This window comes from Lissotriton helveticus, chromosome 10 (genome assembly GCF_964261635.1).
Source record: "Lissotriton helveticus chromosome 10, aLisHel1.1, whole genome shotgun sequence".
NCBI classification, from domain to species: domain Eukaryota; kingdom Metazoa; phylum Chordata; class Amphibia; order Caudata; family Salamandridae; genus Lissotriton; species Lissotriton helveticus.
Genome location: NC_136071.1, coordinates 552596641 through 552622666, shown reverse-complemented (window position 1 = coordinate 552622666; position 26026 = coordinate 552596641). Strand labels below are relative to the sequence as shown.

Below are 26026 nucleotides of genomic sequence, written 5' to 3'. Positions count from 1 at the left end.
AATAGAGTGCACCCCTGATCCAGTGGTGTCTTGCTACATCCACTGCTCTCACCAGGATAGAGTAGACAATTAGGTCTTTTTGGGCTTCACCATAGCAGAGAAGGGTAAGGCAGTGTCTAAGCAACCCGTTCTAGTTAGGTCATGAGTCTGTATTATGATCCGCTGTGCCTTTACCACAAAAGACCCTCCAGAGGCCATTCATTCATGCTCCATTACAGCCATGGCTGCTTCCATGACTCTCTACAGAAGTTCCAGATTTTCAACAATAGCTGGATAGCGTCAAGTTCATATTTAATTTTGCTAGCCCTACTGCCTCATGTCTCAGAACTGCAGGGATGGATACTTTGATGCGAGCTGTATTGGAATGCTTCCTTCGTTACCCTGGTGCTTTCACTATGGGATTCACTCATAAGGAACGGAATGTGCAGGAAGATGTTGATCGGGAGTAGTTACCTTCATCTGGTAATGATAATTCTGGTTAGTAAATAATCTTTCCCGCATATTCCTCTCCCCCTACCCTCTTCGCTGGAGAATTAAGTGCAGTGACTTATAATATTCCAATGCACGGAAGCATGTTATGTGTTTTATTTGTAACTGCTCTCTGTTTGTTTCATCATGCCTTGATAAGGTGTGGTAAAAGTTTAGGAACTGATGCAAGCATGCTTGCTGGCACCTAATATACCTGGATGTCAACATATTCAGAAGCAGAGACACAGTTGGAGTGGCATGTTGCTACCTGGCGACACTGTAGAGCAATTGCCGGTGACAAGCTTTCTGGACAAGTCTGAAACCTGGAAGGAAAATTCATAAGGTGATGAATCTGATGAAAAATTATGGATCAAGCAGACATATTGTAACTACCCTAGTCAGCCCAGCCTCTGTCCAACTACTAATAGTACCATTCTCGCCAGAGACAGAAACTTTCGCATTTCATCAGAATGAGCTCACTTGCCACTTCTTAGCTGACAACCCCGTAGCCATTGACTTGATTGCCTCCTTCAAATTCAACCTGGGTCTGCTGAAGGAAGTTCTTCACTCATATGCTGGCCATAGGACCATATACCTGCAGATGCGTCACAGGGTACCCCTCCAATCACAAATACACTTCATCAATTTATTCATTTTATGCATTGATAATCTGTGAAACATCTTCTAAACAGATCTATCCATTGAACCACTAACAATTAAGGCACTCAAAATATTTTACGGTAATATAAGCTGAGTGTCTGGAAAGCAGCAATTGCCTAAAACTGACCAGACTTTTAAAGATGGTGTGCTTGGACCGAGTGAAAGCCTCGAATGCCTTCAGCCTACACTCAGAGCAGAACCAGAGGTTCTAGGATATAGGATGAAGTTAAAACTCGTCTGTTCAGAGATGCTGCAAGCTAAGTTGAAGAAGGTGAACTTAAACTATCCAAGGGCAGATTGAATGTCTGTCTCTCCATTAAAGATGATCTCCACTCCTTTTTTTGACTTGAATGACCTCATGATGTGCAGTGGTGAATCAAACAAGCGAGTGCCTAAGTAAAGACCTTCCTTTCCCCTCTCAAGATTTAACCAGACAGTTAAAGACATTGTGGTTGCTGCACATTGGGCAATATTCAACCTGCTTCGACCAATCAAGGATAACCAATGTCTGGTAGAAGTAAGACTTAGGGACTATGCGGACAATGTAAGTTACAGACCTTTACCCCAGGTCTTAAAACGAGTGGGTTTTGAGACATATATATTTTTTACTCCTCGCACAGAGTGTACAAAAACGCTAAGGGCGTGGCTCTCTTTCTTCGCAGAGCGCCGCGGTGAATTCCTACCGATTGTCAGCTCATGGGGCACCACGCGCTTGCCACAACAGTATGTATGGTTACCATTCTAATGTAGGGGTGCGTCCCGGTTTGTGGGGACTTTTATTGATTCAGTGACCATAACCTCAAGACTAGTATGAGAGATCGGGCTCCTCCTTTTTAATCCTGTGAGATGTCGTTGCATGTATTGAGTCGCGATAGTGTGTGTGTGTGGAGATAGAAACAGCCCTAATTACAAAGGGCACGTATAAGTTCGGGGATTTACTCGGACAGGCAGGGGATGGCAGATTGAACCATCACTCTGTCCATAAAGTCTTGCATTAGGGCTTTAGGCAATGGGCTAGTGAAATTTGAAAAGAAGAATTGTGGCGCAGACAATTATGAAAGCGCAGTGACAAACCACAGTCACTACTATGAACACCACTGTTCGTCATCACCTACGGACAGCCAGGGGATGGCAGACTGATCCATCACTCTGTCCATAAAGTCTAAAGTCATTCTTTGTGTAATGGGTGAATGGATTTGATGAGTGAAATTGTGGCGCAAACAACAATGAAAGCGCAAAATCCACAGCTATAAATGTAAATATCTGTGTTTCCCTTTTTTTCCCTTTTCTTTACAGAGACCACATTTGGGTCACTATTTTTGATAATTTTTGCTTCCCGGGGGCCAGCTCATGCCCTGAAGCAAAAACTAACAGTGGAATTTTACTGTTAGTTTTTAGGAAGACAGGCTGACAACACTTAGCAACTGAGCTTATTTTCGTAGGGACCAGTAGAAGGTCCTGATGAGTAGGCAGTAGGGGACTGCCTACGAAACATGTAGACCAGGTTGCAGCGATCGGCTCAACCCCAAAACCCCCTTCTTAACGTCCCCAGCTAGAGAAGCTAATAAATTGTTTTTTTCTACTAGCCAGAGGATTTTTAATTTTTGTACTCGCACACATTGTTAGGTCCCTACACTTTCACTGACACCTTGCACCATCACATAGTCCTGTCACCACTTCAGTGCTCCCGCGTAGTCGGTCAGGTCGTAGCACGCCCCGCCCCGTAGAGGGACGGGAAGACCCCAATGATGAAGCATGACACTACTGGATTTTTTTAGTGTGTGAGGGGTATTTTAAAAAGCACATAGCGCTCTCATCTTTATCACCCTAAGAGAGAGTATTTTCACTATATTTTCATCACTGCAAAACCAACAAATAAAATACATGTCCACACATTGATAGAATCTCTTTGTTTATGTACATCGTTTTGGAGGGTGATTCTATCAACTCCTCTGTACTTCCCTTATTGTTTTGGAGTAACCAATGTCTTCCCCTGATTGGTCCAGACTCTCAAGTCCACTGTCAGTCAAACTCTACCATCTTCCCACAACCAACCCTCTTTTTAATGCCTGCTATCTCTTCCTTATCTCTGAGCCCAGCCTAAGACATACAGCTACGGAGACTTATATCTGCAAAGATTTTTTTTCTCCGGTGAGAACATACTACACTGTGCCATGTACAACAAATACTCTGAAATGGACAGGGATGGACCTCTCTTTTTTTATTTTATTTTTTAAACAAAACTCCTGTTATAAATGAAAGGATAAGAACACAAGCATCCTCTTGAGATGCCCCCACATTTCGAAACAAGTTCTTCTTAAATGTGAGAGTTCCCCCATCCTTCCAACAATGCATCAAAGCATCAAATACACTCTAAGCCAACTTTTGTCATTTCCCACCTAAACCCTAAAACCTCTGCGGATGCTCTCTCCCCTCCTCCAACCCCAGCCTATGGTGGCCTGTCTTGTTCATCACCTTAGTATGTAATGCTTGCTCTTCAGGAAAAGTAGCCATAAGATTGATTATATAACTGTAATCATCATAACCTTTCTGTGTGCTCAGTGCTGACGTCTTTTTATTCAGAATCCACTCTTGCCTTGTTCTCTGGTTGGGCTTGTTTCTTTATTTATAGCAGACAATCCCCACCTCCTATGACTCGAGTTCACAGCCAGTTTCATTGTGCTCAATAGTCTATTTAAAGGAGACAGTTCATCTGAGGCAAAAAGAACCACACTATCACAGCGACACTTTTGTATCTTGTTCTTAAATTAGTATGCGGTAATAACTAGTGTGATCTTTCTGAATTTCTGTAGGAAAGTATCTTTTTAGAAGTTATCATTTTGTTAACAGCGCCATAGTGTTTTGACTGCTTTGAAAATTGGTGAAGATGTCTTCCAGTAGATTTATTAGGAATGCAGAAGTGGAGGGACATTTTTTTTTCGTTGTTGTTCAAAAAGATTTCACTTTTAGCGGGACAAGGCCATTTGTTTGTGACTGTCTTTTGATCACCATAGATATCTTATACTCACTAACAATCTTTGTTAATGTACAAAATGAATACATTAGTTTTGTAACTGCCAATGGTTGTTTTGTTTTTTAAACCTTTATTTCACAATGTGAACAAGCGGGCCTGGGAATGTGGCACACTGCACATTGTGCTCAATAATGGATATTATTAGTGGACACCAGCAAGTTCCAGTGAAAGTGTTGTGCCCCTAAAAAACATCAGATCCACGCCTCATCTGAGAAATTGACAAAAGTGTGCCCTCTCTTGTTCATTAATGCCCCACAGGCTAAAACGTAAAATAAACAACAGTATCTCAACTGGTGTAGTTAAGGAAGACAGTTTGGCATTCAAGTACAATACTTTACACAAAAAAGGAGAGGGCAGGAGACTCTAGGTTGATTTTTTAGTAAGTGCGTTAAGCATCATGTATTTAGGAAAGAATTGGACATAAATAAACATACAGTTATATCAGCACTGTACACAGCACTGTACACAGCACTTCACACCGAGCACGTTCGTGGTGGTGCAACTTTCTTTGCGGCTCGTACGCCGTCTTTTCGCACTATGACAATTTATGCAACCCTGTCCTGATGATGATCCGTAGTAACAGGATCGAAACGCCGTCGACCCTTCAGCGCAACTTAAGGCGCAGCCTCGGTGGTTCCACAAAATCATTACCAATTTTTTCCCCATTTTTTAATCTGTGTCTGGAACAACCCTATTCACTGTATATATCTGCTCACATTAGCACATTGCGCTGTTCCCGTCCGCTGACCACTAATTGACACTTGCGTCGCCACTTTTTGTGTCACCTACACAAACTAACACTGAGTCCAATTTGGGTTGTACACACATTCACTGTATACAGTGCTGATATAACTGTATGTTTATTTAAGTCCAATTCTTTCCTAAATACATGATGTTTAATGCACTTTCTAAAAAATCAACCTAGAGTCTCCTGGCCTCTCCTTTCCGTGTAAAGTATTGTACTTGCATGTCAAACTGTCTTCCTTAACTATACCAGTTGAGATACTGTTTATTTTTACATACCTACCCTAATCTCAACATGGTTTATGGGTTACACTCCTGTTGTTAAAGACCACAGGCTAATACAACATATATTTTGGGGTAGAAACATAATAGGTTCAAGATGTACCCCACTAAACAGTGACTTTAATGATTTATTTTTTAGTTTTTCAAATAGGAGCAAAAAACAAGATACATTCTTGTAGAAATATACATTTTCTTAGGCTTAGGCTTGCCTCTCAACTCATCCACCTTTGAGCGTGTGACATCAGCCACATAGATCCTTTCCTCAGGCTGCCATGTGAAGGGGAATATATGGCTTTGAGACCTATCAATCTGTGTTATGTGTTGATTTAACAAAGGTATAATATCTGAAAAAGTTTCAGCCATAATTCAGCCAAAAGTGTTGGCAAGAACTTTTGTGTACAATTATATCTCTGAAGCTTCTCCACAGATTTACACCAAACCACAAAATACACACTTTGTCAGCAATGTTCTCTTTTAATGCCAAGTTTGATTTACATCCATTCGGCCGTTTTGCTACATCATTTAGAAAATTACCTATGGGATCTAAAATGGGAAAACGCTGCATTTTTTAAATCTCTCCCTAACTTATTTTTTTTTTAAATGCCTTTTCATTGAAACTCCATCTCAAACATAATAATTATATATATATATATATATATATATATATATATATATATATATATATATATATATATATATATATATATATATATATATCAGATTCCAGCACTTCCCCACTCTGGAAGAAACAACACGGACACCTTGCAAGGATTGCAGGTAATTTATTGTAGGACTGCACCGCAACGCGTTTCACCTTTCGGCGTGATCAAGCCGAAAGGTGAAACGCGTTGCGGTGCAGTCCTACAATAAATTACCTGCAATCCTTGCAAGGTGTCCGTGTTGTTTCTTCCTGAGTGGGGAAGTGCTGGAATCTGATAGTACACAGGGCTGCCGGTGCCCTGATCACGGACCGCCCTGCTGACGGCTTCTTTCGGAACCGGAGTTTGTTGACTCGTATATATATATATATATATATATATATATATATATATATATATATATATATATATATATATATATAATTCAAGAGTCTTTATTTCGATTATTAAATCATACAAGACGTTTACAACAGCTAAGCATATTCCATAATAAAAATGTTAAAATAACCCTCCAATAGCAGCTAATAACAATCACAATACACCGCATCAATTATAGGCCATCCATCAAAAATGTAAACACATAGATTAAATGCATATAAGCAAATGTTCAGTTATTAATTAAAACAGGTTAAAAACATAAATATACAATTCATATACATAAATATATACAATTCATTTCATTTTACAGGTATTATTTTAAAAAACCATTTATATTATTATAAAAGTATAATTTTATAATAATTAAACACATTCTATAATCTCAGGTGACATGAGCCCGTGAAAAAACATTTTAAAAAAGCCACTAGAATGTCACTGAAGGCTCATTTTACGAACCCGGATGATCCACATCCAGTGGAGGAACTTAGCCACAGCTATAACCACAGCCTGGGAATTGTCAATTCGAAGGATCCTGACAGACTCACAACCTGTTTTGAGACCTAACTGAACACAAATGGGTTTTAACCAAGATATCCTAGGAACCTTATATTGAGGGCAGGCAAATAGTATATGCCCAATGCCTTCCCGCTGAGTGGGACAGAAGGGGCAGACAGAGCCTTGTCCCCCTCGCCATCTTGCAGTGAAGGCATTGAGTGGTAGTGTCCCCACCCTGAACTGATGATATTTCTTCCTGTCCCCCGGGATGGTAATCCAGTCCCAATAACCCTCAAGGGCTGGAGAATGTTTCATTCCTAGGAATTCCGCCGTAAGTGTTGCTTCAATAGAGCGGCCGAATCTTTTCACCTCAAGCATGTTCCAGTACAGGTCTCTAAATGTTTTTCTAGGTGGAAAGGAATTCCCTGTTGGGTCATCCCACAATGTGGATAGGCCCATAGCCATATATATTGCTTTTACCTCCCTTAGCCATAATATTTTGTGAGCCCTGTCAGCGTCTCTAACCTCCAGAAAGGCTCGAGCATACTGGGAGAGTTCTGGAGTGACCCATAATCTCCTCCAGTAGGCAGCTGATCTATATCTGGCCATATCTTCGAGGCATTGAATTCCCAGGTCATAGCGGAGAAGAATCAGCGGGGTAGAAGCCGGGAGGCCTGTAATATTGGGCAAGAATTTACTTTGCGCGCCCGTCAGCTTCTTTAAGTCACTAAGACCCCACAATTCCGCCCCATAGAGGACTGCCGCGCCAACATTGGCATCATAGATCTTTAAAACCGGGGTAATTGGCCAAGTGTGGGACAAATAAAATTCCTTAGTGAGTGCTCCCGTCAGATGAGCATGCTTCGTAACCAGCTGGTTAGTGTGATGTCTCCAATCTAATTTGGATGATAGGGTAATACCCAAATAGGTAAAGACTTGGGTTTGTTCCAGTTGGACCCATCCATAACCACCTTCCCTCTGACATGTTTGCTTTTATGTAAGACCATGAACTTAGTCTTAGTTGTGTTAATGACAAGTCCATGGTCATTGCAGAAGACTTCAAAAACATCAATGGCCTTCTGAAGGCCCTGCTGTGTTTTGGAGATTAGTAACGTGTCATCTGCAAACATCAACAGGGGGATCAGCTTACCATCCAACTTCGGTGCATCAGTTGGTTGCTGATCATAGTAGCTGATCACCCTGTTGATGTATAGTGAGAAAAGAGTAGGGGCTAGTACGCACCCTTGGCGAACTCCCCTTGCGATTGGAAATTTATCAGTAACACTCCCCTGCTGGTTCCAACGGACTCTGGCAAAATGTTCCTCATGTAGTCTAATTAAGAGAGACAGAATATCTAATGGGATGCCCTGATCTTGTAAAACTGCCCACAATTTTGCACGTGGCACTAGATCGAACGCTGATTTAAGATCAACGAAAGCTGCAATTAGCATATCCCCCTAGTAGAACTCAACGAAAGCTGCAAATAGCATACCCCCCCTAGTAGAACTATACCACCCCTAGTAGTATATATATATAGTTTGATAAAGGCATATAGACATGATAACGTCACTGAGTAAACTGACACAGTGTTTGCTGAAGGCACCTAGCTAACTGCATGGTTGTTGTTGGTGGGAAACCTTTGCAGTTGGGAACGTGTCTGAATGTCGATCTTCTAAAAGGTCAACTCTACCTGATTGGTGTGAGGGCGAGCATCTTGCCCTTTAAAATGAAATGCGTGTGATGATATAAGTATTGGCTGGGCGACATGCCATCTCATAAGCTCAGGCATTAACTCAGCCTGAGGGCAAACTATTACACTTGGCCTACTTGACTCTGCAGGCTGCTCTAATTATCTGTTGGCATAGTCTCCGACACAGCTTCTCTAAAGTGCTGGGTCTGTGGCTTAAATAGTAAGCACTTAATATTATAATTATTAGCTTGCGCTTATTGCTTGATATAAAATGTTCTCCAAGACCGAGGGTGTAGATCCCTTCTTGCTTCCAATTAGTTTTGGGTCAGTTCTCCTGGGCCTATATAACAGAGAAGAAGATGGGCAATCCCTGTAAATAGTTGGTGGCGGATCTCAGTGGGCAGCACATATATATATATATATATATATATATATATATATATATATATAAGCAAAGGATTCCCTGTCAGTGTAGTATCCCACAGGAAAGACGAGACTCGCACTCCATGCTGCTGTGTAATTTTAGTTTATTTCGGCTATTTCGAGCAAAAGCTCTTTGTCTCAAGCCAAGGATTCACCTCCAGTGATCACCAATATAAACAAAGTATATACAAAACATAGAAGTAGGACCATTCCTTGCAATTAACATGAAAGAAAGATTTATAAGAATCTTGTTTGCGAAAACAGACTCGCTTCCATTATTTACATTGAAAATGCTAGTGCTACAGGCCTTGCATCTCCCGCACTTGAAGAAACCCTTCTGTTGCTGTATCCAACTCTGTTGCTTATACTCACCCATGTAGCTGTTAACTAACATGTCTTTCAGGGATCTGGATTTCCAATAGGTCACCAGTGGGACTTTACTCACTGTGTTTCCTATCACTGGGTCGTTTTTGACGATATGCCAATGTTTTTCGAGAGTTTCACGGACCCTGTCTGATTCCACGTTGTATTCTATTATCAGGCGGATCTCACTCCCCCCCCCCCTCTTTGGTTCCTGGTCTATAGACTAGCAGGGAAGCCCTATCTCTCGATTCAACTTTTTTGGTCGCTGCACTCAAAACTCTGTCTGGATAGCCTCTCTGTCTGAATCTCTGGTTCATAACCTTTTTCTCTTTTTCATAGCTGGTCTCGGTGTTACAATTGTGTTTGGCCCTGATCATCTCACCATAAGGGATACACCATTTTAATTTGGGTGGGTGGTGGCTGTTGGCATGGAGGAGGCTATTCCCTGCTTTAGCTTTCCTGTGCAAGGAGGTAAGGAGGTTTCCGTTCTCTACCTTCACATGTACATCTAGGAAATCCATTTCCCCTTTGTCAGTCTTATGGGTGAAGCGTAGGTTCACTTCGTGGAGTTCAAGCCTGTGAGGAACTGATCTAGGTCAGATTCACCCCCCCCCCAGATCATAAAGACATCATCTATAAAACTGGTCCAGAAAACCACATGTTGCGTCAGGGATTCATTCGCATCACATCACACAATTTGTTACTCCCACCAACCCATCATCATGCATGCATAGCTCGGCGCAAAGCAACTACCCATGGCGGTACCAACCACCTGTTTGTACCACTTGTCATCAAACAAAAAGAAGTTATTGTTCAGGCACACAGTCAACATTTCAATTAGCATATTTGTCTGGTCATAGACAAAAACAGACCTGTCTCTGAAAAAATGTTTGCATGCATTAATACCATAATCATGTTTTATATAGGTGTAGAGGGACACCACATCAATTGTCACAAGTATGAAATCTTTTTGGCAGGTGATGCCTCAATCTTGTTCATAAAGTCTGTGCTATCCCTGCAGTATGATGGAAGGCTTAATACGTAGTGAAAAAGAATTGAGCCTAGGAAAATAGAGGCATTCTCCAACAGACTGCCATTAGCCGAGACAATAGGCCTACCCGGGGGTTTGGTGCTGTTTTTGTGCATTTTAGGTAGCATGTAAAAACATGCTACAGTTGGAAGTTTTTTATATAGGAATTTATGTTCCTGATCGCTAAGTAGCTCTTGTGCTCTCCACTGGTCAATCTTACTGTAAAAGTTGGCAGCTGCTTCATCATACGCAGTTCTGCTGGACCTTTCATAGTTGCCTGATAGGGAGAGTTGTTTCAATGCCTCCTGTTTATAAAGTTTGACATACCACAAAACCACATTTCCCCCTTATCTGATGGCTTGATAATGATGTTAGGGTCGCTTTTTAGTGTACCTAGAGCTTTTCTTTGCTCAGGTGTGAGGTTATGTGCATGTTTATTCAAGGTTTGGTTCCAGATCGTCATGAGTTCTTTTGTAATCACCTCATGAAATGTGTCCAGATTGTCATGTGGCAAGTTGGGGTTAAAAGTGGACTTAGGTCTAAATTTAGTGCGGACTGTACCGGAGGTTTCTAAACCCATCTGTTCTATGATGTCTCTTTCATTTTCCCACTCATCCAACTCACCCCCCAATTCTGCTAGACAGCTAGTGCTTCAATGTCCCTTAGGCAAATGTGTTCAGAGAGTGTCCCCTCACTGCTAGCCCCTGTTGTTGTTCTGTCTAATGATCGTTTCTCTTTGTTTAAAAACATTTTCATGAGTGTGAGTTAACGCACATATAAAACATGTCAATTCTTGTTTTACCATAATCAAAGTTCGCTGTGGGACAGAAAGTAAGACCGAGTTCAAGTAAAGTTTTTTCTGCCTCTGTCAACTTATGCGAGGATAGGTTTACAACAGTTAGATTTTCCTCACCCATCATTTCCGTTTGGTCTGCCTTGTTGTTCTCCCATAAGGCGTTGTATCTTTTGTGCTTTCTTCCTCCTCTCCTTGTTGGTTTCCTCTTGCGTTTCTGCCTCTTCCTCTCCCTTGATCTGGTGGTCTTGCCCTCAATGTCATATTTGATTGTAAAAAATGGTACTCCTCAAAGGGTTTGAAAGTGAGTCGGTCCCTTCCCTGCACATTCGCTACTTCTTCCAGGTCAGAGTATATTTCAGAGCTGGATTCCGATACGGTTGTCTCACGATTCCTGGCTGCGCCCATCTGTTTGAACTGTTTTATCGCCCCGTCATATCTTCTTCCAAAGGTGAGAATGCGTCCACTTGCGTAATCTTGTTTGTCGCGTAGGAATTTACCCTTCTTCTTTTGTTTAATTTCCATTTCATATTTCTCAAGTCTTAGTTCCATCTGTGCCAGGGCTGTTTAAATCTCATCTTGTTCTGGTCAAAGGTCATGTGCAGCAGAGGGTTGGCTGCAGGCCCCCCACAGCAGCTAAACCCGCGCTGCGCACAGCCTTCCATTGCACGCTGCATGGGGTTGGCCGTAGGGCCTGGCTTACAGCCAGACCCTGCATCCCCTGGAGCCAAATTTAATAAAAAAAGGAGGGGCATGCTGCACCCTTTCCTGCATCTTATTAGGCCCCGGGGACCCCATCGCCCTGGACCTGGTAATTAATAAAGGGAGTGGGCACACGGCTCCCATCCCTGAGCTCAGACGGCCGCATGACCACCCACCCGAGCATTTATAGGCCCCAAGGACCTTATCCCCCAAGTACCCTTTTTAAAACTGGAGGGAGCAGCTGCATTTATGCTGCTCCTTCCAGGTGGGGGCATTATATTTCCTATTTTCCTGCCCACTTCAAAGTGGGCAGGGAAACAGAACACAACTCTGCTCCTAGCCCACAAGAGCATTTTTAAATCTCTTGCCTGCTGGGGGCAGACATAGAGCCTGATTACGAGTTTGATGGTGTGGGAGCGTCCCTTCACGCCAGAGCCCCGCTCCCACACCGCCTGCCAGATTACAAATACATTTGTGATCTGGCGGGCGGTGCTTTGGCAGGCCGAGGTGGTGGGCTTTATTAGAAAGGCACTGAAATGGGAACGCCAAAGCCTGTTCCTGCTCGGCATGGACTGGTGCAGTCCATGCCATGCAGGAACGGGGGTGCATGAACACAGGGGAGCACAACATGTGCCCCACTGCATGCACCCTATGGCCCTGAGGCTACAGCGGGCCCTGTAGGGCCCCCTTAGTTTCCCCACCGCCACAGTTTTTATGGTGTGCTCCATCCTTCTGAAGTGGGGTAAATTATCCCCATTAAAAATTGCCCTAAATTAGCTGTAGTTTCCAGTACTCAGAAACAACAGAAGTACTCTAAAAAGTGCTTCGACAAAAAATAAGTCAATATTATCAGACTATTGTGAGGTCCTTTGTGGATAACAGAATGACAAAGAACCAATAACCGCTGGTATAGACCTTCTCCAGCAACATTCCAGTGCTTTTCTGGTTTTTTTCTCCTTATTTTATAGCATTCTAACCTCAGTGGGTGCAGCTCAGGCCTGTCACTCGGTTAGAGTGCCTTCAAGAACTGGTACAGTCCTTGGCTGCAGTCCATAATGCTATGCTAGAACATTAGAATTGTGAGAGCTCCATTGAAACAATAGAGTATCTCATGGCCTATAATTGCTGGCATTGGCCTTCCACTCCAGCATTCCAGTTTTTGCCTCTCTGATTCCCCATGTTTATTTTAGAACATTCCACCCTCATTTGGTGGAATAATCTAAAGCTCTTCTGCCTCTGGCTATAACCATTGCTAATGGGCCTCTCCCTCATTGTAGACCCTCGACTGCAGCTTGGCCTACAACTATCAATCAATCAATCAATCAATCAATCAATCACTGCATTTCTAAAGCGCGCTACATACCCGTGAGGGTCTCATGGCGCTGGGGGGGGGGGGGGGGGGGGGAAATTATGGGGGGGTGGGCTGCTACTGAGCGAAGAGCCAGGTCTTGAGAAGTCTTCTGAAGGGCAGCAGGTCCTGGGTCTGTCGTAGGCTGGTGGGGAGAGCGTTCTAGGTCTTGGCAGCGAGGTAGGAGAAGGATCTGCCGCCAGTGGAGGTTTTCCGGATACGGGAACTGTGGAGAGGGCGAGAACTATAACTTGGATTCGGGGTCTTTAAAAACTGTTATTACCCTCGACACCTTATTGACTATCACGTCTTTGAATGCCATTCATCAGAATACATTCATCTATGAAGGCCTCCTTTTTACCTGGAGAGTTGAAACTTGGGGCCTTGAGCATTTCATTGTTGATGCACATCTCTGCCGTGTATTGTGAATCCGGATGCATGAGTCAGCCTCAATTCAGAGTACGCGCAGCACTGTTCTATACCCATATGGATGTAATCGATTGAGCAGCAGTGCCCTTGAAAGTCGAGGGTATGCCAGGAATAGTTATAAGTGCGTTGTTTGTCGCTGGCTTGCGGAAGGATAAGCACCGTCTATTTTTATTGTGACGTCAGTGATGGGAACAGGGTGTATTCAGCGGATGTTAATAAGTGACCAGTCATAGATTTAATAGGCCCTCTTTCGGTTCAATGGAACTACGTAGGTAGGTAGGTTACATTTCTATGTTACTTGTTTCCGTGGTGGGCAATGCCTTACACCCACGAGTGACATTGAGCAACAATGAGGAAAGAGAACCATTTATTTACAGCATGCGTAGCAGGGGTGTGATTAGAAGAGACCCTTCTGAAGCAGAGACAATCAAACAAACATTAGCAAAGCAAATGAGTCATGTCCTTATGTGGGCGCTGAGCTATTGGGTTTATCGTTTTATGTCTGGAAAGTATTGTTTTAAAAAAGTAAAAATATTACAAAATACAGGAGTGAAAACCAAACATATGGTATCTCCAAACTTCACATTATATTCAATGTTTTCTATCTTTATAAATGGCCTGGCTTGTTTTTCAAATACTTTTTCGCCCAAGAAACCCTGAACAATATTTAAAAAGAAAAAGGAAGTGTCCGAATGTAAAGGGAAACCTTTGGCAGGCCTAATTTACTTTTCACAGGATTCAGTCATTTTGTACTCTTTAACCCCTCCCATGCTCGTGACGGAACCGTTCCGTCACGAGCCTCGGGTGGGCTGTGCTTGTGACAGAACGGTTCCGTCACGGCCCGCTCGCCGCTCCTGCGCTGCGCGAATTCCACGCCTGCGCTGACGTTCTAAAGAGTGGGCGGGGCCGTGACGGAACCTTTCCGTCACAAGCACAGCTCACCCGAGGGCCGTGACGGAGCGGTTCCGTCACGAGCACGGGAGCGCTGCGCGGCCCCGCCTCCCCCTTAGCGCTGCGGCAGAATAGCCGCCGCAGCGAAGGGGTTAATAGCTAAGGGAGCAGGTTTATGCGCCACCAGAAGAAGTGTCATGCAAAGTACACATTATACCCCAGATGCCTGATGAAGGAGGGCAGCAGATGGCCCTTCTCCCCGGACCTTAAAAGCCGTTGTGTGCCAAGGCTGCTCTCCTACAATATATGGAACGCAGGAGATAACAAAAACAGCCTGTAACATTTCTTTTCAGTCATTCAGTCATACCACAACAATATCCCCGTTTCTGTGCTTTTAACGGCATGCTGAGAGGGGTAGGGAGCAACACAGTGTGGATGGTTAGATTTGAGGAGAGGGAAGCATACGATGGAGGAGCTAGAAAACACATGCACTGTCATGGAGTGCTGAATGAAAAAGAAAAAAGTAGTCTCCTAAATATGAGCAGTAGAAGGATCAAAGACAGCCAATAATAAAAAGGATGGTAAAGAGGCTATGATTCAGGGGAGGGACAAACAAAAGAAGAGGAAGGCAAGCCATTGCAGATGAAGCAAGCAAATGAGTGCCAATAAAGCCAACAAACGGTAAGCAATGGGCAGTTTGTAAGCCAATGTAAGTTCACAATAGATCTTTCTGAACAAGGCAGCTTGTGCTGCCTGGTAGGTGAGATATAAAAAGCGGAGTCCGAGATTGAGAAGGGATTGAAACGAACACTCGCACACAGACCCACTGCTATCAGGGGATTCTGTCCATTTAATTCAGAAATTAAAGACAATAATTCCACATTTGTAAAGTGCAACCTTATCACCCCTAAGGGTATCAAGGTGCTTGGGGGCCATTGGGGAGATTAAGTGAGCTATTGCCCAGAGTTACATGATGCTGAGCTGAGCTGAGCTGCCGCCTCTGATCAAACTGTGAGCCCCGTGCTCCGGAGTCAGCCACTCTGGACGCTTTCTTGATACCCCAAAGTAAATGTACTGTCTACTGCAGCAGGTGATAAACGTCCCTGACATTTCATTAACATAAGGCCAGAGACTGAATGCATATAGCTATCTCCTCCTTTCGGTAGGGTGGCAGAAACATCAGGACTGATGTACTACCCACCTCGCCATTTTTGCCAACCTGAACATGGCATGGGCTGAATTATTGGCTGTGGCTCTGCCCATGCTGCCAAGGAACTGGTGAGCCACAGTAGAGCCGCGCCAAGCTTGTCAGGCACTTTCCCTCCTGGGCTTTTCTTGAACTATTACTTTTTATGACTATGACTCAATACAGTCATATAATCTGATGTACTAAACTGAAGCATAAAGGCAGAAGAAATAACCTTTTTGTAAATGGAAGGGCCTTTATCACATTTTTATTTGATGTTGATGTTTGTTTCATGGTTAGTTTGCCATCTCTTTTGAGGGCTTGGCTCGTGCTTTGGCTCTTCAAGCAATGCTAGACCCACCGGTGTACATTAGGACAAAAATACAACTTAGCCAAGGTAGTAACTCAAAGATCCTGCATTGTTCCCAATAAGCCCGTCCAAGTTATGATGAGTAAAATGGCTGTTCTGACTTACCTTTTTCACTCAAGTACCTTAATGACCAAGTGCATTACTCCACTGCTGGTAAGGACAAGCTGAACCCCTCACTGATTTCCATGGGGTATGCCCACATACAAATCAGGACCGCCTGTGAAAATAAATACCCAGTGTCCTGTTCATCTGGCTGAGTTATTGCCAGGAGTTCATTCCACCAGGATGTGCCAGCTATTCTGTAGTAGACAGTAGCATAGCTCTCAATGGCAACCAGGACTCTCGCCTGTGAATGTGGTACTGCTCATTGCTTAATGAATGCCTTGCACTGTATTGACACACAAAATATTGGTTTAGATGTACCCTCACAATCTCTCGTTATAATGTTGAGTTTTACTGGTTTGACATCAATCTCTATAACATTATTTGTTCTATGTACCTTGTAGCTGCTTTGTTTTTTCTGCTATGTTGTTTCTATTATTGTGTTTTGCTTTACCCTTCTTTATCTTTCCCATACTAGCAAAGTCAGCCCAAGAACCCAAATGAAAAGCACAGAAGCAAGAAGTCAAAGGAACCAAAGCCGCGTGTCAAGAAACTGAAGTATCACCAATATATACCACCAGACCAGAAATGCGAAAAGATCGAACCCGAGATGGACTCAAACTATGCCCGCTTGCTGCAGCAGCAGCAACTCTTCCTGCAGCTTCAGATCCTGAGCCAACAACAGCAACACTACAATTACCAGACAATCCTCCCTGCACCACTTAAGTACGTACATTTGTGTGTTTATCGGCCTATGTTTAGGTCTGGCATTAAGCAAGACCATCCGAGAGTGTGTGCGTGTGTGTGTGTGTGTGTGTGTGTATACATATATATTAAATATAACATATTTACAGGTGTTTTCAGCCAGTCCTATTCATCCATTGGTCTGTTGTGTCATTCACATTTGTCTTCCGCCCACTACAGAATACAGCAAGGGACAATAGATCAGCTCTTTTCCACCATTGGCATTTAGCCTCGGCAAGATGTTAAGTTTCATTGATTTGTATAGGTCTGTTTTGCCATTTATATGGACAGTTATTGCTGTTGAAGTTTGAGTACATTCACATACTGGTCTCAAGAGACTGATTTCTGGTTGTTTGAGTTGGGGAATCAGGAGGCGGTGAGTAGTTAATGTGGTTTCAGTGCATATGTTTGGTTGTACGTGTGATTGATCAGTGGAGAACTATGAAATCTCTTTATTTCCTTACTAACGGAGAGCATGCCTGCACTTAGGTGAATTGTGTGTTATTTATGGTCCAAAATGGAATCAAGGTTTGTTCATTGTGAAATGTTATTTGTATAAATGTTTGCCCTTCGTTTTTAGCAGAGGTAAATCCTGTGGTATTTGGAGTTTGCTCGGAGCTACTGGGTCCAGTCAATTTATAGAATAACTTAGATGAAGGTGCAGGTGCCACAAAATGGGCAGTAAAAGGATTTGCATCTGTTTTAGGACTTATGCCCATTAAGAGGTGGTCGCAAAGCATTGGTCATTACTGATTTTTATGTGAACACTTTTCAGGAGATCCCACCTAGTGATCTGTTCCTGAGCAGAACATACCATGGGCCATAGCATCTGTGAAACGTGCGCAAATACAGTTCGGACACTTTTCTCCATTTGACATGTTATTTTGTTGGTGTGTTTTTTTCTGTTACAGTTTACAACTGTTTTTTTAAAAAACGTGTCAGCATGGATAGGGTGGGTGCATCCTATCACAATAGTCATGGTTGAAGTCAGCACATAAAAATGGCTACTTGTCTTTAACTATTTAACGAAATGAAAAGTCTGTAATTTTATAATAATTCCATAAGGCACTAGGTAAACAAACAATGTGATCAGAGCACGGTCCCCTGCAATTTTGTGCCGTAATTTGTTGCGGAACTACATATGTTAAACATTGTCAAGCCAGTTCTATCAAGTTGAAAGTAAATTAAAGAAATGCATGTCTGCTTATCATAATGCATCTATTCAGACACCCATATGAGTATTAAAAAGTACAGACAAAAATTAATAATAATATTAGTACAGTTGATCCATTAAAAAGAGTAAAGATCAGAGTGTGTATTCTCAATAAGTAAAATGCTGTCATGTTTCATCTAGTGCATAACAACTATACAAAAAGTGCCATCATGCCTCATCAAATGCAAAATTTCAATAGATAAAATGCCATTATGTGCCATTGTGTCTCAATAATATCAGTAATGTGCCTTTGTGTTTCCTTGAAACGCTACTTGTTCAATTTCTTAGTTGATTTAAATACAGTACAAGTGACATAGAAGCAATCAATAGAGAATCAGCTTCGAAAAACCAGCGCAAATCATGAATGCCAGAACTAAGAAAAGAGCATCCCCACTGCCCCTAGCTTTCTATAGGCAGGTAGAGGAATTAGAGAACCTCGTCACTTAATGTTTGGATTAAAACGTAACCTTCCTCCCTATCCAAGGTTTAAAACCTTGCCGATCACCTGCATCTTTGATGTTACACCTTAGCAGTCACTGGTTGTGGAGCTACTGGGCCAGGACCCACCATCTCAACGAAATCCAAAAAACGACAGAATGGATTACATCTCTTGAAGTCATTGACTCGTGTTGCATAAGCCTCCTCAAACTTTTTCGTCCTAAGCATTTTTTTTAAACCAAACTTTATATGTTTGATCCCTGGAGGTTTTCCACTGTAAAATCAATGAAGGAGCAATTAATGAAGCTATTAATATTAACACCTGGCCCCATTTACTAATGCTAGAACCCCAGCTCTTTTTGAAGACCCGAAGAGTGTCACACAATCTTTCAGGTCTTTATTAAACTGGAGCCCAAGTCTAAGAGTGCAGAAGATTTTTTCCCAGAACTGCCCCAACATAGGGCAGGTACAACAATTGTGAAGCCAGTCCCTCATCCCATACTGCTGACAGTGAAAACAGTGATCCTAAATCGCTGGGTACATTCTATGTAGGGGTGCAGGAGTATAGTAAACCATTCAGCAGGATAGGAAAGCCATACTCTTGAAGTTTGCCACTCTTAAAGCCTTATGTTCTATACCGCAATAGTCTGCCAGTCCTCCTTTGAGAGGCTGCAGTGTGTAACCAGCCTGCTTTTATCTAAAAATCTTAACACATGTTGGCTGGCACCCTGATAACGTAATAACCTATACCGATTACCAATTCTCTGGAGCTTTTGTGGCTCACTATGATGGCGGAAGGACTGCCACTGCCGGGCCGACAGTGGCGGTACTTCTGCCATCATAGGGTGATTTACCTACCGCCAAATTAGGATGGCGGTGGGTACCACATTGTATGGAAAGTCTATCTGCCGCTGTTCCGCCGGTGGCATTCGCACTGATTGCCTGGTGCACGGAGCAGGGAAACTAATGTGGCGGCGGTGCCTATCAGGCACCATCCATCATATTATGATGTGGATTGTAGGAGGCCTTTTCTTGGTGGCGCATCGCTGCCATGGAAAGGCTGGTGGGGATTGGCTTTGGGGGCCCGTTGCGGGCTCCCCTGTTGGGGGGGTGTTGCTGCGCTGGGGGGTACCCATGGTACCCCCCCTGCATTTCCCTGCAGGGAAATGCGGTGCATGCACCTTTATCATTGCAGACTGTGCTGCAGCCAGCAGCAGCACCCGCAATGATAAAGGCCTAGGATGCTCCTGCCAGTATTGTGCGCGCATCCTAATAGCAGAGGTGGGACCGCCGCATGTCTGGCGGGCGGTCCCAAACACTGCTATGGTGGCAGGCGGACCAGGTCCGCCCGCCATCATAATGAGCCCCTTAGATCTTGAAAGCGAGAATGTGGCAGGGAGAGTGTCTTGACTAGATTTCTGACAATGTTGATTCAGGTAAAGGATGATCTTCTGGAAGCCCAAAAAAAAGAGCTTGCAGCAAACACCACACACAGAGAATGCAGTTCTTACTATGTAACGCAGTAAATATTTTCATTTAAGAAATTCACTCTTAGTTTAACAGAAAGGTCCAGTCCCGCTGCCACCTAGGCCTTTCCGCTCTATTAAACGTTTCAACAATGGTGGTCAATGTATAATCAGAAAATGAGTTGGCCCAAATATCTGAGCCCCCCCCCCACTCCTGCCCAGTTAACCAGACTGAGATTTTTTTTTAAAAAATCAATACCGGAGGCGATGTGAAACTGATGCGAGAAGCAAGTATATTGTAAACTGACAGGAAACACTACACCATGGATCAATTAATTGGAAGTCTTGTTTCAGCGTGTCACCCAGTTGGGGCTTCAATTATTTTTTCGTTTTATTTGATGTATCCAAAGCCAATTCTTCGGTGTAATTATAATCTCCCCCTAAGATCATCGGCCCTACTGCTCCCACAGCAATATTATAAATCTGAAGCAATGAGTCTACCTCATCAAAAACTGGTGCGGAGTAATTAACCAAGTTTAGAGACTTGCAATTATCCCATACTTTTAGCCACATCCACTTTTCCAGGGGATTTGTACTTCCCTCATTTATGAGCAATCCATTCCCCTACCTAATAAGACTGCAGCCCCCCTTAACTGGTAACCCAAGTGAAGCAAAATATGCATATGGATACTGCTTTGGAATAAAAAGATTGGGGATATTGTTCTTAAGATACATTTCATGTAAAAATACAATTTCTGGAGTGAATGAGGTCAGCCATCTAATCAATCCCCCATATTTCCTCTTGTTTGACATGTCATTAACATTGCAGGAAATAGCTATAACTTTCAGACCCATTGCTCAACCAGCTTTTGCTAATTAGAATAATTTCTATGTCAATAGCCAAAAATAATTCAAGTCCTGTCTCGATTCTGCACTTTTTTAATATAAATGCTCCCTACCCCTGCAACCACCCCCTGTGTCCCCACGTGACACAGGAAACCCCTAATCACTGCAAGTGGAGAATCACCCAGACTATCCCTCTTGCAATACCATCAACCCCATGGGGTGCCATGGACCTGCACCCTAGTGCACATGTGGCTCTTTCTCCACACCTTGCAGCCCCCATAATTAGCACTTAGGCCACAAGGGTAGCCTAACATCTTATGCACTCTCAAACTGGTAGCACAAAGCATCTACTGACAACATCATCAACATCATTGGCCTAGCTTGGATCCGAATATACACAAAAAATGCTCTTAATCAATTGGAGATATTCTGCATGAGCTCCTGAGCCTCTGTTAAATCAGTAAACGTATGGAACGGCCCCTTGACCAACACCTTTAGCTTAGACTTTTGTGCCATTGTAGCTTGAGCACCCTGCTCCTTAATCACATATAGCATTTTTACAAAGTATATTCGGCAATGAGCTGCAGAGGTCGACATATCAGCAAATATATGACAATGGGGTGTTTCTGGTGTCGAAAACTGTTTTTTCTCAATAGCCTTGCCCAATATGCGCTCTTTAACATGATAGCCAGAAATTGGGAAAATGTTTACCAAGATAGTGTGTGGCAATTTTGAGTTTGGAAAGGGTTGTGCCAGGGTTCAGTAGTCTCTTCTGAATTGTGTAATGGTCAAATTACCTGAATGTTCCGGCAGGACATGGGTCTTAATAAGAGAGACTACCTATAGAAGACCCTGTGGGGCCAGAATCTCTCCGGGACCCTAACTATTCGTAGGTTAGAGCACTGTGAATGGTTTTCTAGCTTCTCGTTTTTATGCTCCAGAAAATATGTTTGCTTCCTGAGCTGGCTGACTTCTTCCTGCATAGAGGTGACTTGATTCTCCAAGTTCGATATTCTAGACTCCGCTTCCTGCAGCCTTTCTGGGAGTGGAGTCAGTTTCCTCAATTTTGTATAGCCTCTGAAGTAAGGCTGCTATTTCAATTGCCTGACAGGCCATAGGATCTCGAATTTCATGCAGGATAATAACGAGCATTGTTTTAATATCACATTGCACAGAGATCATTGCGCCCTCTTGAACTTGCTGCGGGGGTTTCTGCTGCAGCGCCTCCTGGGACCGGGATGTCATCACTGGCTGTAACTGCTAATTTGCCTCTATAGTAGAATCAGAACTAGGAGACAAAGATATCTGGCGATCAGTAGCCGCTGTCTGAGATGAATCCATAGTCAGTCTTGATATAGGGGCCTGCAATTCTGCTAGAGCTCAAATAGATGAGGACTGAGGTGTCACTAACAGACCGGATGGCCCTACTTTCCCCTTTACAAACTAGAGGTTTTAACCTGCTTCACATTGGCCTCAGCCGTAATGATCAGAGTTGTGCCAGTCTCCTCACTATTCTAATTCTCTTTGTTATGAACCTCAACTTCAGCACTTGTAGGAGAGTTCATTGTAACCACTGTAATTTCTGCTATCTGCTCCAAAAACTCACTTACTGGTCCCGTCTCACTTTCCTTTGGAAGGTAGTCAGATCTTTTTGTGAACTTACTGCGATTTGCCCTTGCAGCCTCGGACTTCGTTTCCACAGCGTGCTTTTTAGCTCCGAAGACCAGCGTTGAGGCAGAGTCACAAGATTTCCAGTTTTAAGGTGCTTTCACATATTTGTAGCATGCTGTATTCTGTCATATAAGCAAGGTGCTGACCAATGATTGGAAAAAGAAAGTCCCACAAGAACAGTACAGCACTGACTTAAAATGTCTTAGGGCTAACATATAGGGAAGCTTGCCCTGTGACCCTCATCCGGGTAAAATGCAAGTGTCACATCCAGAGAACAATAGCACTTAGCCCCTGGTGAGAAACATGGTGGTTCACCCTTGGAAACCAGTCCTCAAGGCGTAAGTTCATTTAGGGCTGCAGCTCCGTTGTTGGCCAGCGGGAGCTCCCCTGTACCAGCTCCCAATATCAAAAGAGAAGGTTGCCTCATGCCACAGAAACCCGCTTAACCTCCGTCTGCTGGGTCCTTTTTTGATGCCGATTTCATTGCTGAGCCTGCCGCAAAATATTATGGGAATTTTGGTATTTCTTCTCCATGTTGCGACCAGCTCCTCGTTGCTGTGGCAACCATTGATCAGCGTTCACAACCTGGAAGGGCATGGTACATGAATGGAAGGGTAGGAGCCAACCTGTGCCTCAACGGCGGGTCATTTTGTTTCCGGCCGCTGCTTTCATATTCCCACCCTCATAATCTTATGATGCATTTGCTCTGTCTCTTTTAATTTTTTTTGTTGTAAAGCTTCAGTGAAAGTCTCCTGTCCTTTCCTTAACAAGCTCCTATTACTCTCAATTGTAATCAGTTTAATAATGGTTGACTGTTCCCTTAGATCTCATGTAATTCCTTGAAACTTTTCCCCAAGTACCTCACTATTTTGTTCACCCTCTTGAAAAACTAGGGATTCATATGTCACCTAGTAGGATGATTCACTAACAAGGAAAAATGTATTAAATTTCAGCTTTTGCTGATATGTCATTCACACTTAAGATATACAACTTATATGATATTATGTTGGCACTTGTGCAATCAGTACCTGCATTTAGACAGATTTTAGATTGGAAGCTTATGTGAGCTGATGTTATGGTTATTGAGAACAGCAGCAATTTTATGCTAATCTTCCATTCTAGCGGTAGATGAGTGTTAACAGTTCCCGACTTTTCAATATTTTATTACACACGGCCTAAATTAAATGTAGGCGGATGCCAGTTTCTCTGGCAGGGCAATGAAGTAAATTAGTCTGTCTTCCTGATGGAGATGCAACCCACCAAATGTTGTGGTAGTCATTTCTAAAGTATTGACAGGAACCGCCATCACAGCAGTTCCTGTCAATGCTTTTTGCTGCTTGGTGAAACAACAAGACAGAGCCCTGCACCAAACTGATTACTTTTTTGTTTTCAAAAAGAAAATCCAAAATTGAGATTTTCTGTTTGAAACTAAAAAGAATATACCCCTCGTTATTGAAGTCCTCACCCATGGCGAGGGGAGCATTTAGCAGTTTTTACTAACGCTTACCACCAGTGTTTTCCTGGTGGTGATGGGCAGAGAAAACTGACCTTTAATTCCACCCATTTAAATCAAGTGGACAGAATTAGAGGCCCGCCACCAACCGCCCTTACTCCACAGGGCTGTCGGAGGTGTTCAATCACGATGGAATAGTCTTTGCCATGATTAAACCTATGGTCCACCCGCATTTAAATCGGGCAGGTGGACCATTATGTTGGTAGGAAAGGAACACCGTTGCTGTTGCGATGGGAGTTACCTTTCCGCCAACATATAAACGAGGTCCACAGTCTGGGAGTGCTGTGGTCCTGCAAGTAGACATTTGATTATAGAGTCCATGTGCTCCAAACTGTGTAGATTGATAGAAGACTGTCCAAGGTTGTTCATATCCAAAAAACTGACCTCTGTGTGAGCAGGGGCTCTATTTATATTCACAGCCTCTTGGCTACAATCCTAGAAAGGCAGGTATGTAATAGGAAGATCCTGCATCTCATCACTAACTCTAGCCAACAGTCCTACAAACTGAACTCCCTTCCTTCAAGACAGCAGCCATCCATTGTTGTCACTTCATTAACTCTCCCTTCAACCAGCATCCCTTCTCAACTTTTCGATCTGTCTGCTGTCTGTGTGAGTCAACCACAACATCCTGTCCATCTCTCTTTGACCATCTCCTGGTTCTCTGCCAAGTAGATGCCCACATCTTTGCTGTTTGATGACCCGATTTTCTCATCCATCGAACTGCTAAGCAATGCGTCCCGTAACTTGCTAACCTCACCTCATGGTCTTTATAAACAGAATGGAAACACTTCCCATATAGGCGCAAAGCAAAGACAACACACTTCCAACTACACACTCTTGTGGTGTTGCATGCTACCTGCATGGACAAGCACTTCAGTGCCCCATATAGCAGTAGTATGCGCTTTACAAATACTATTTTACAATATATATTACAATACAAAAATGTGTTCATATGCCACCTTTTCTTCTACACCACCTGCGTCTCTACCATAACCTCATTCAGCCTTTCATACCACCTCTTTGCTCATGAAAGCCTTATTTTCTTCTGATTTCTGCCCTTCGCACCCCTCATGCAGCCTCAAAAATGACTAACAAATTATGTCATACTTAGTCACTAATGGGTACTCACAACTAAAGCTCCTGTCCCACATCAGTATAATTAAAGATAGTTCTTCTGCAGCAGGCGAACCTCCAATTTAAGTGCAATCAGAGCCATCTTTCCTGTCACTGCTTGTAGAGGCATGGCAAGGGTGCCATGGGCCATAATAACGCAAACAATCGACATGGCTGAGAAGAAATAGAGAACCAAAATTGGAGTAGAGTGCACCACTCTCAATGTATGACCCTTGTGAACTTCAGCACTATCGAACGCTACACCCCAAGCTCTGGGAGTCTGCAGTATCACAGCAGTGTGATAGAGATATGGTGTCTCTTGTGTCAGTCTGAAACATCAGCATGAAATATAGTCCAGTTGTCGTAGAGTGCGACTCAGAAGATTAGACTTTGTTGTTACTGTCTTGATCCAGTCGAATCAGGCCAATAAGAACAATATTTCTCCTGTCACTTGTATTTACCTGCAGGATCAAGATGACTTTTTTGTGGAATGTACTATTTGCAAACTGAAGAAAATATTTCCCCCATATATTACACAGAGGCAGAAGTTGTGAAAATGGAAGAAATCAAATCGACTCACTTCAGAGGCACAGCAGATACAAGTCTGCAAACAAGGATCTTGGGGAACGAAACTACGGCTTTTTTACGGTGTCACTACTGACAGCTCCATCCATCTGTTTGGAGACAGTATTGTATACCATACTACTTAGAAACAATCTTTTGATCTAGGTTTAGTGTCACTCTCAGTTGCCTCCCACCTATTTGTCGTTTTTGCCCCTTTCTGTTTGACCCACCCACATAAGCTTTTTTGTTTTACCATTGGTAGATTTGTCACTCTTCCTCTTCTGAACGCAGCATTGCAGACAGAACAATGTTTAAATACCCCAGTTTGCTGCCTCTTAGTGCCACCTACTGCTGACTAGAAAACCTGCAGCAGAAATGTGAAGGATGCAACATTGATCTTGAAAGGGACAG

The 26026-nt window shown here is 43.1% G+C and overlaps 1 protein-coding gene across 2 annotated transcripts in view; it reads left to right on the top strand.

Annotated features, from left to right (window-relative positions):
- The window catches only part of MRTFB (myocardin related transcription factor B), a 304268-nt gene that overhangs the window by 184297 nt on the left and 93945 nt on the right, over positions 1 to 26026 (top strand). For both annotated transcript variants that reach the window (XM_078663095.1, XM_078663094.1), the window contains one exon: positions 16526 to 16773. In XM_078663095.1, the coding sequence (XP_078519221.1) occupies positions 16526 to 16773 (248 nt within the window). The remainder of the gene's footprint in view (positions 1 to 16525; positions 16774 to 26026) is intronic.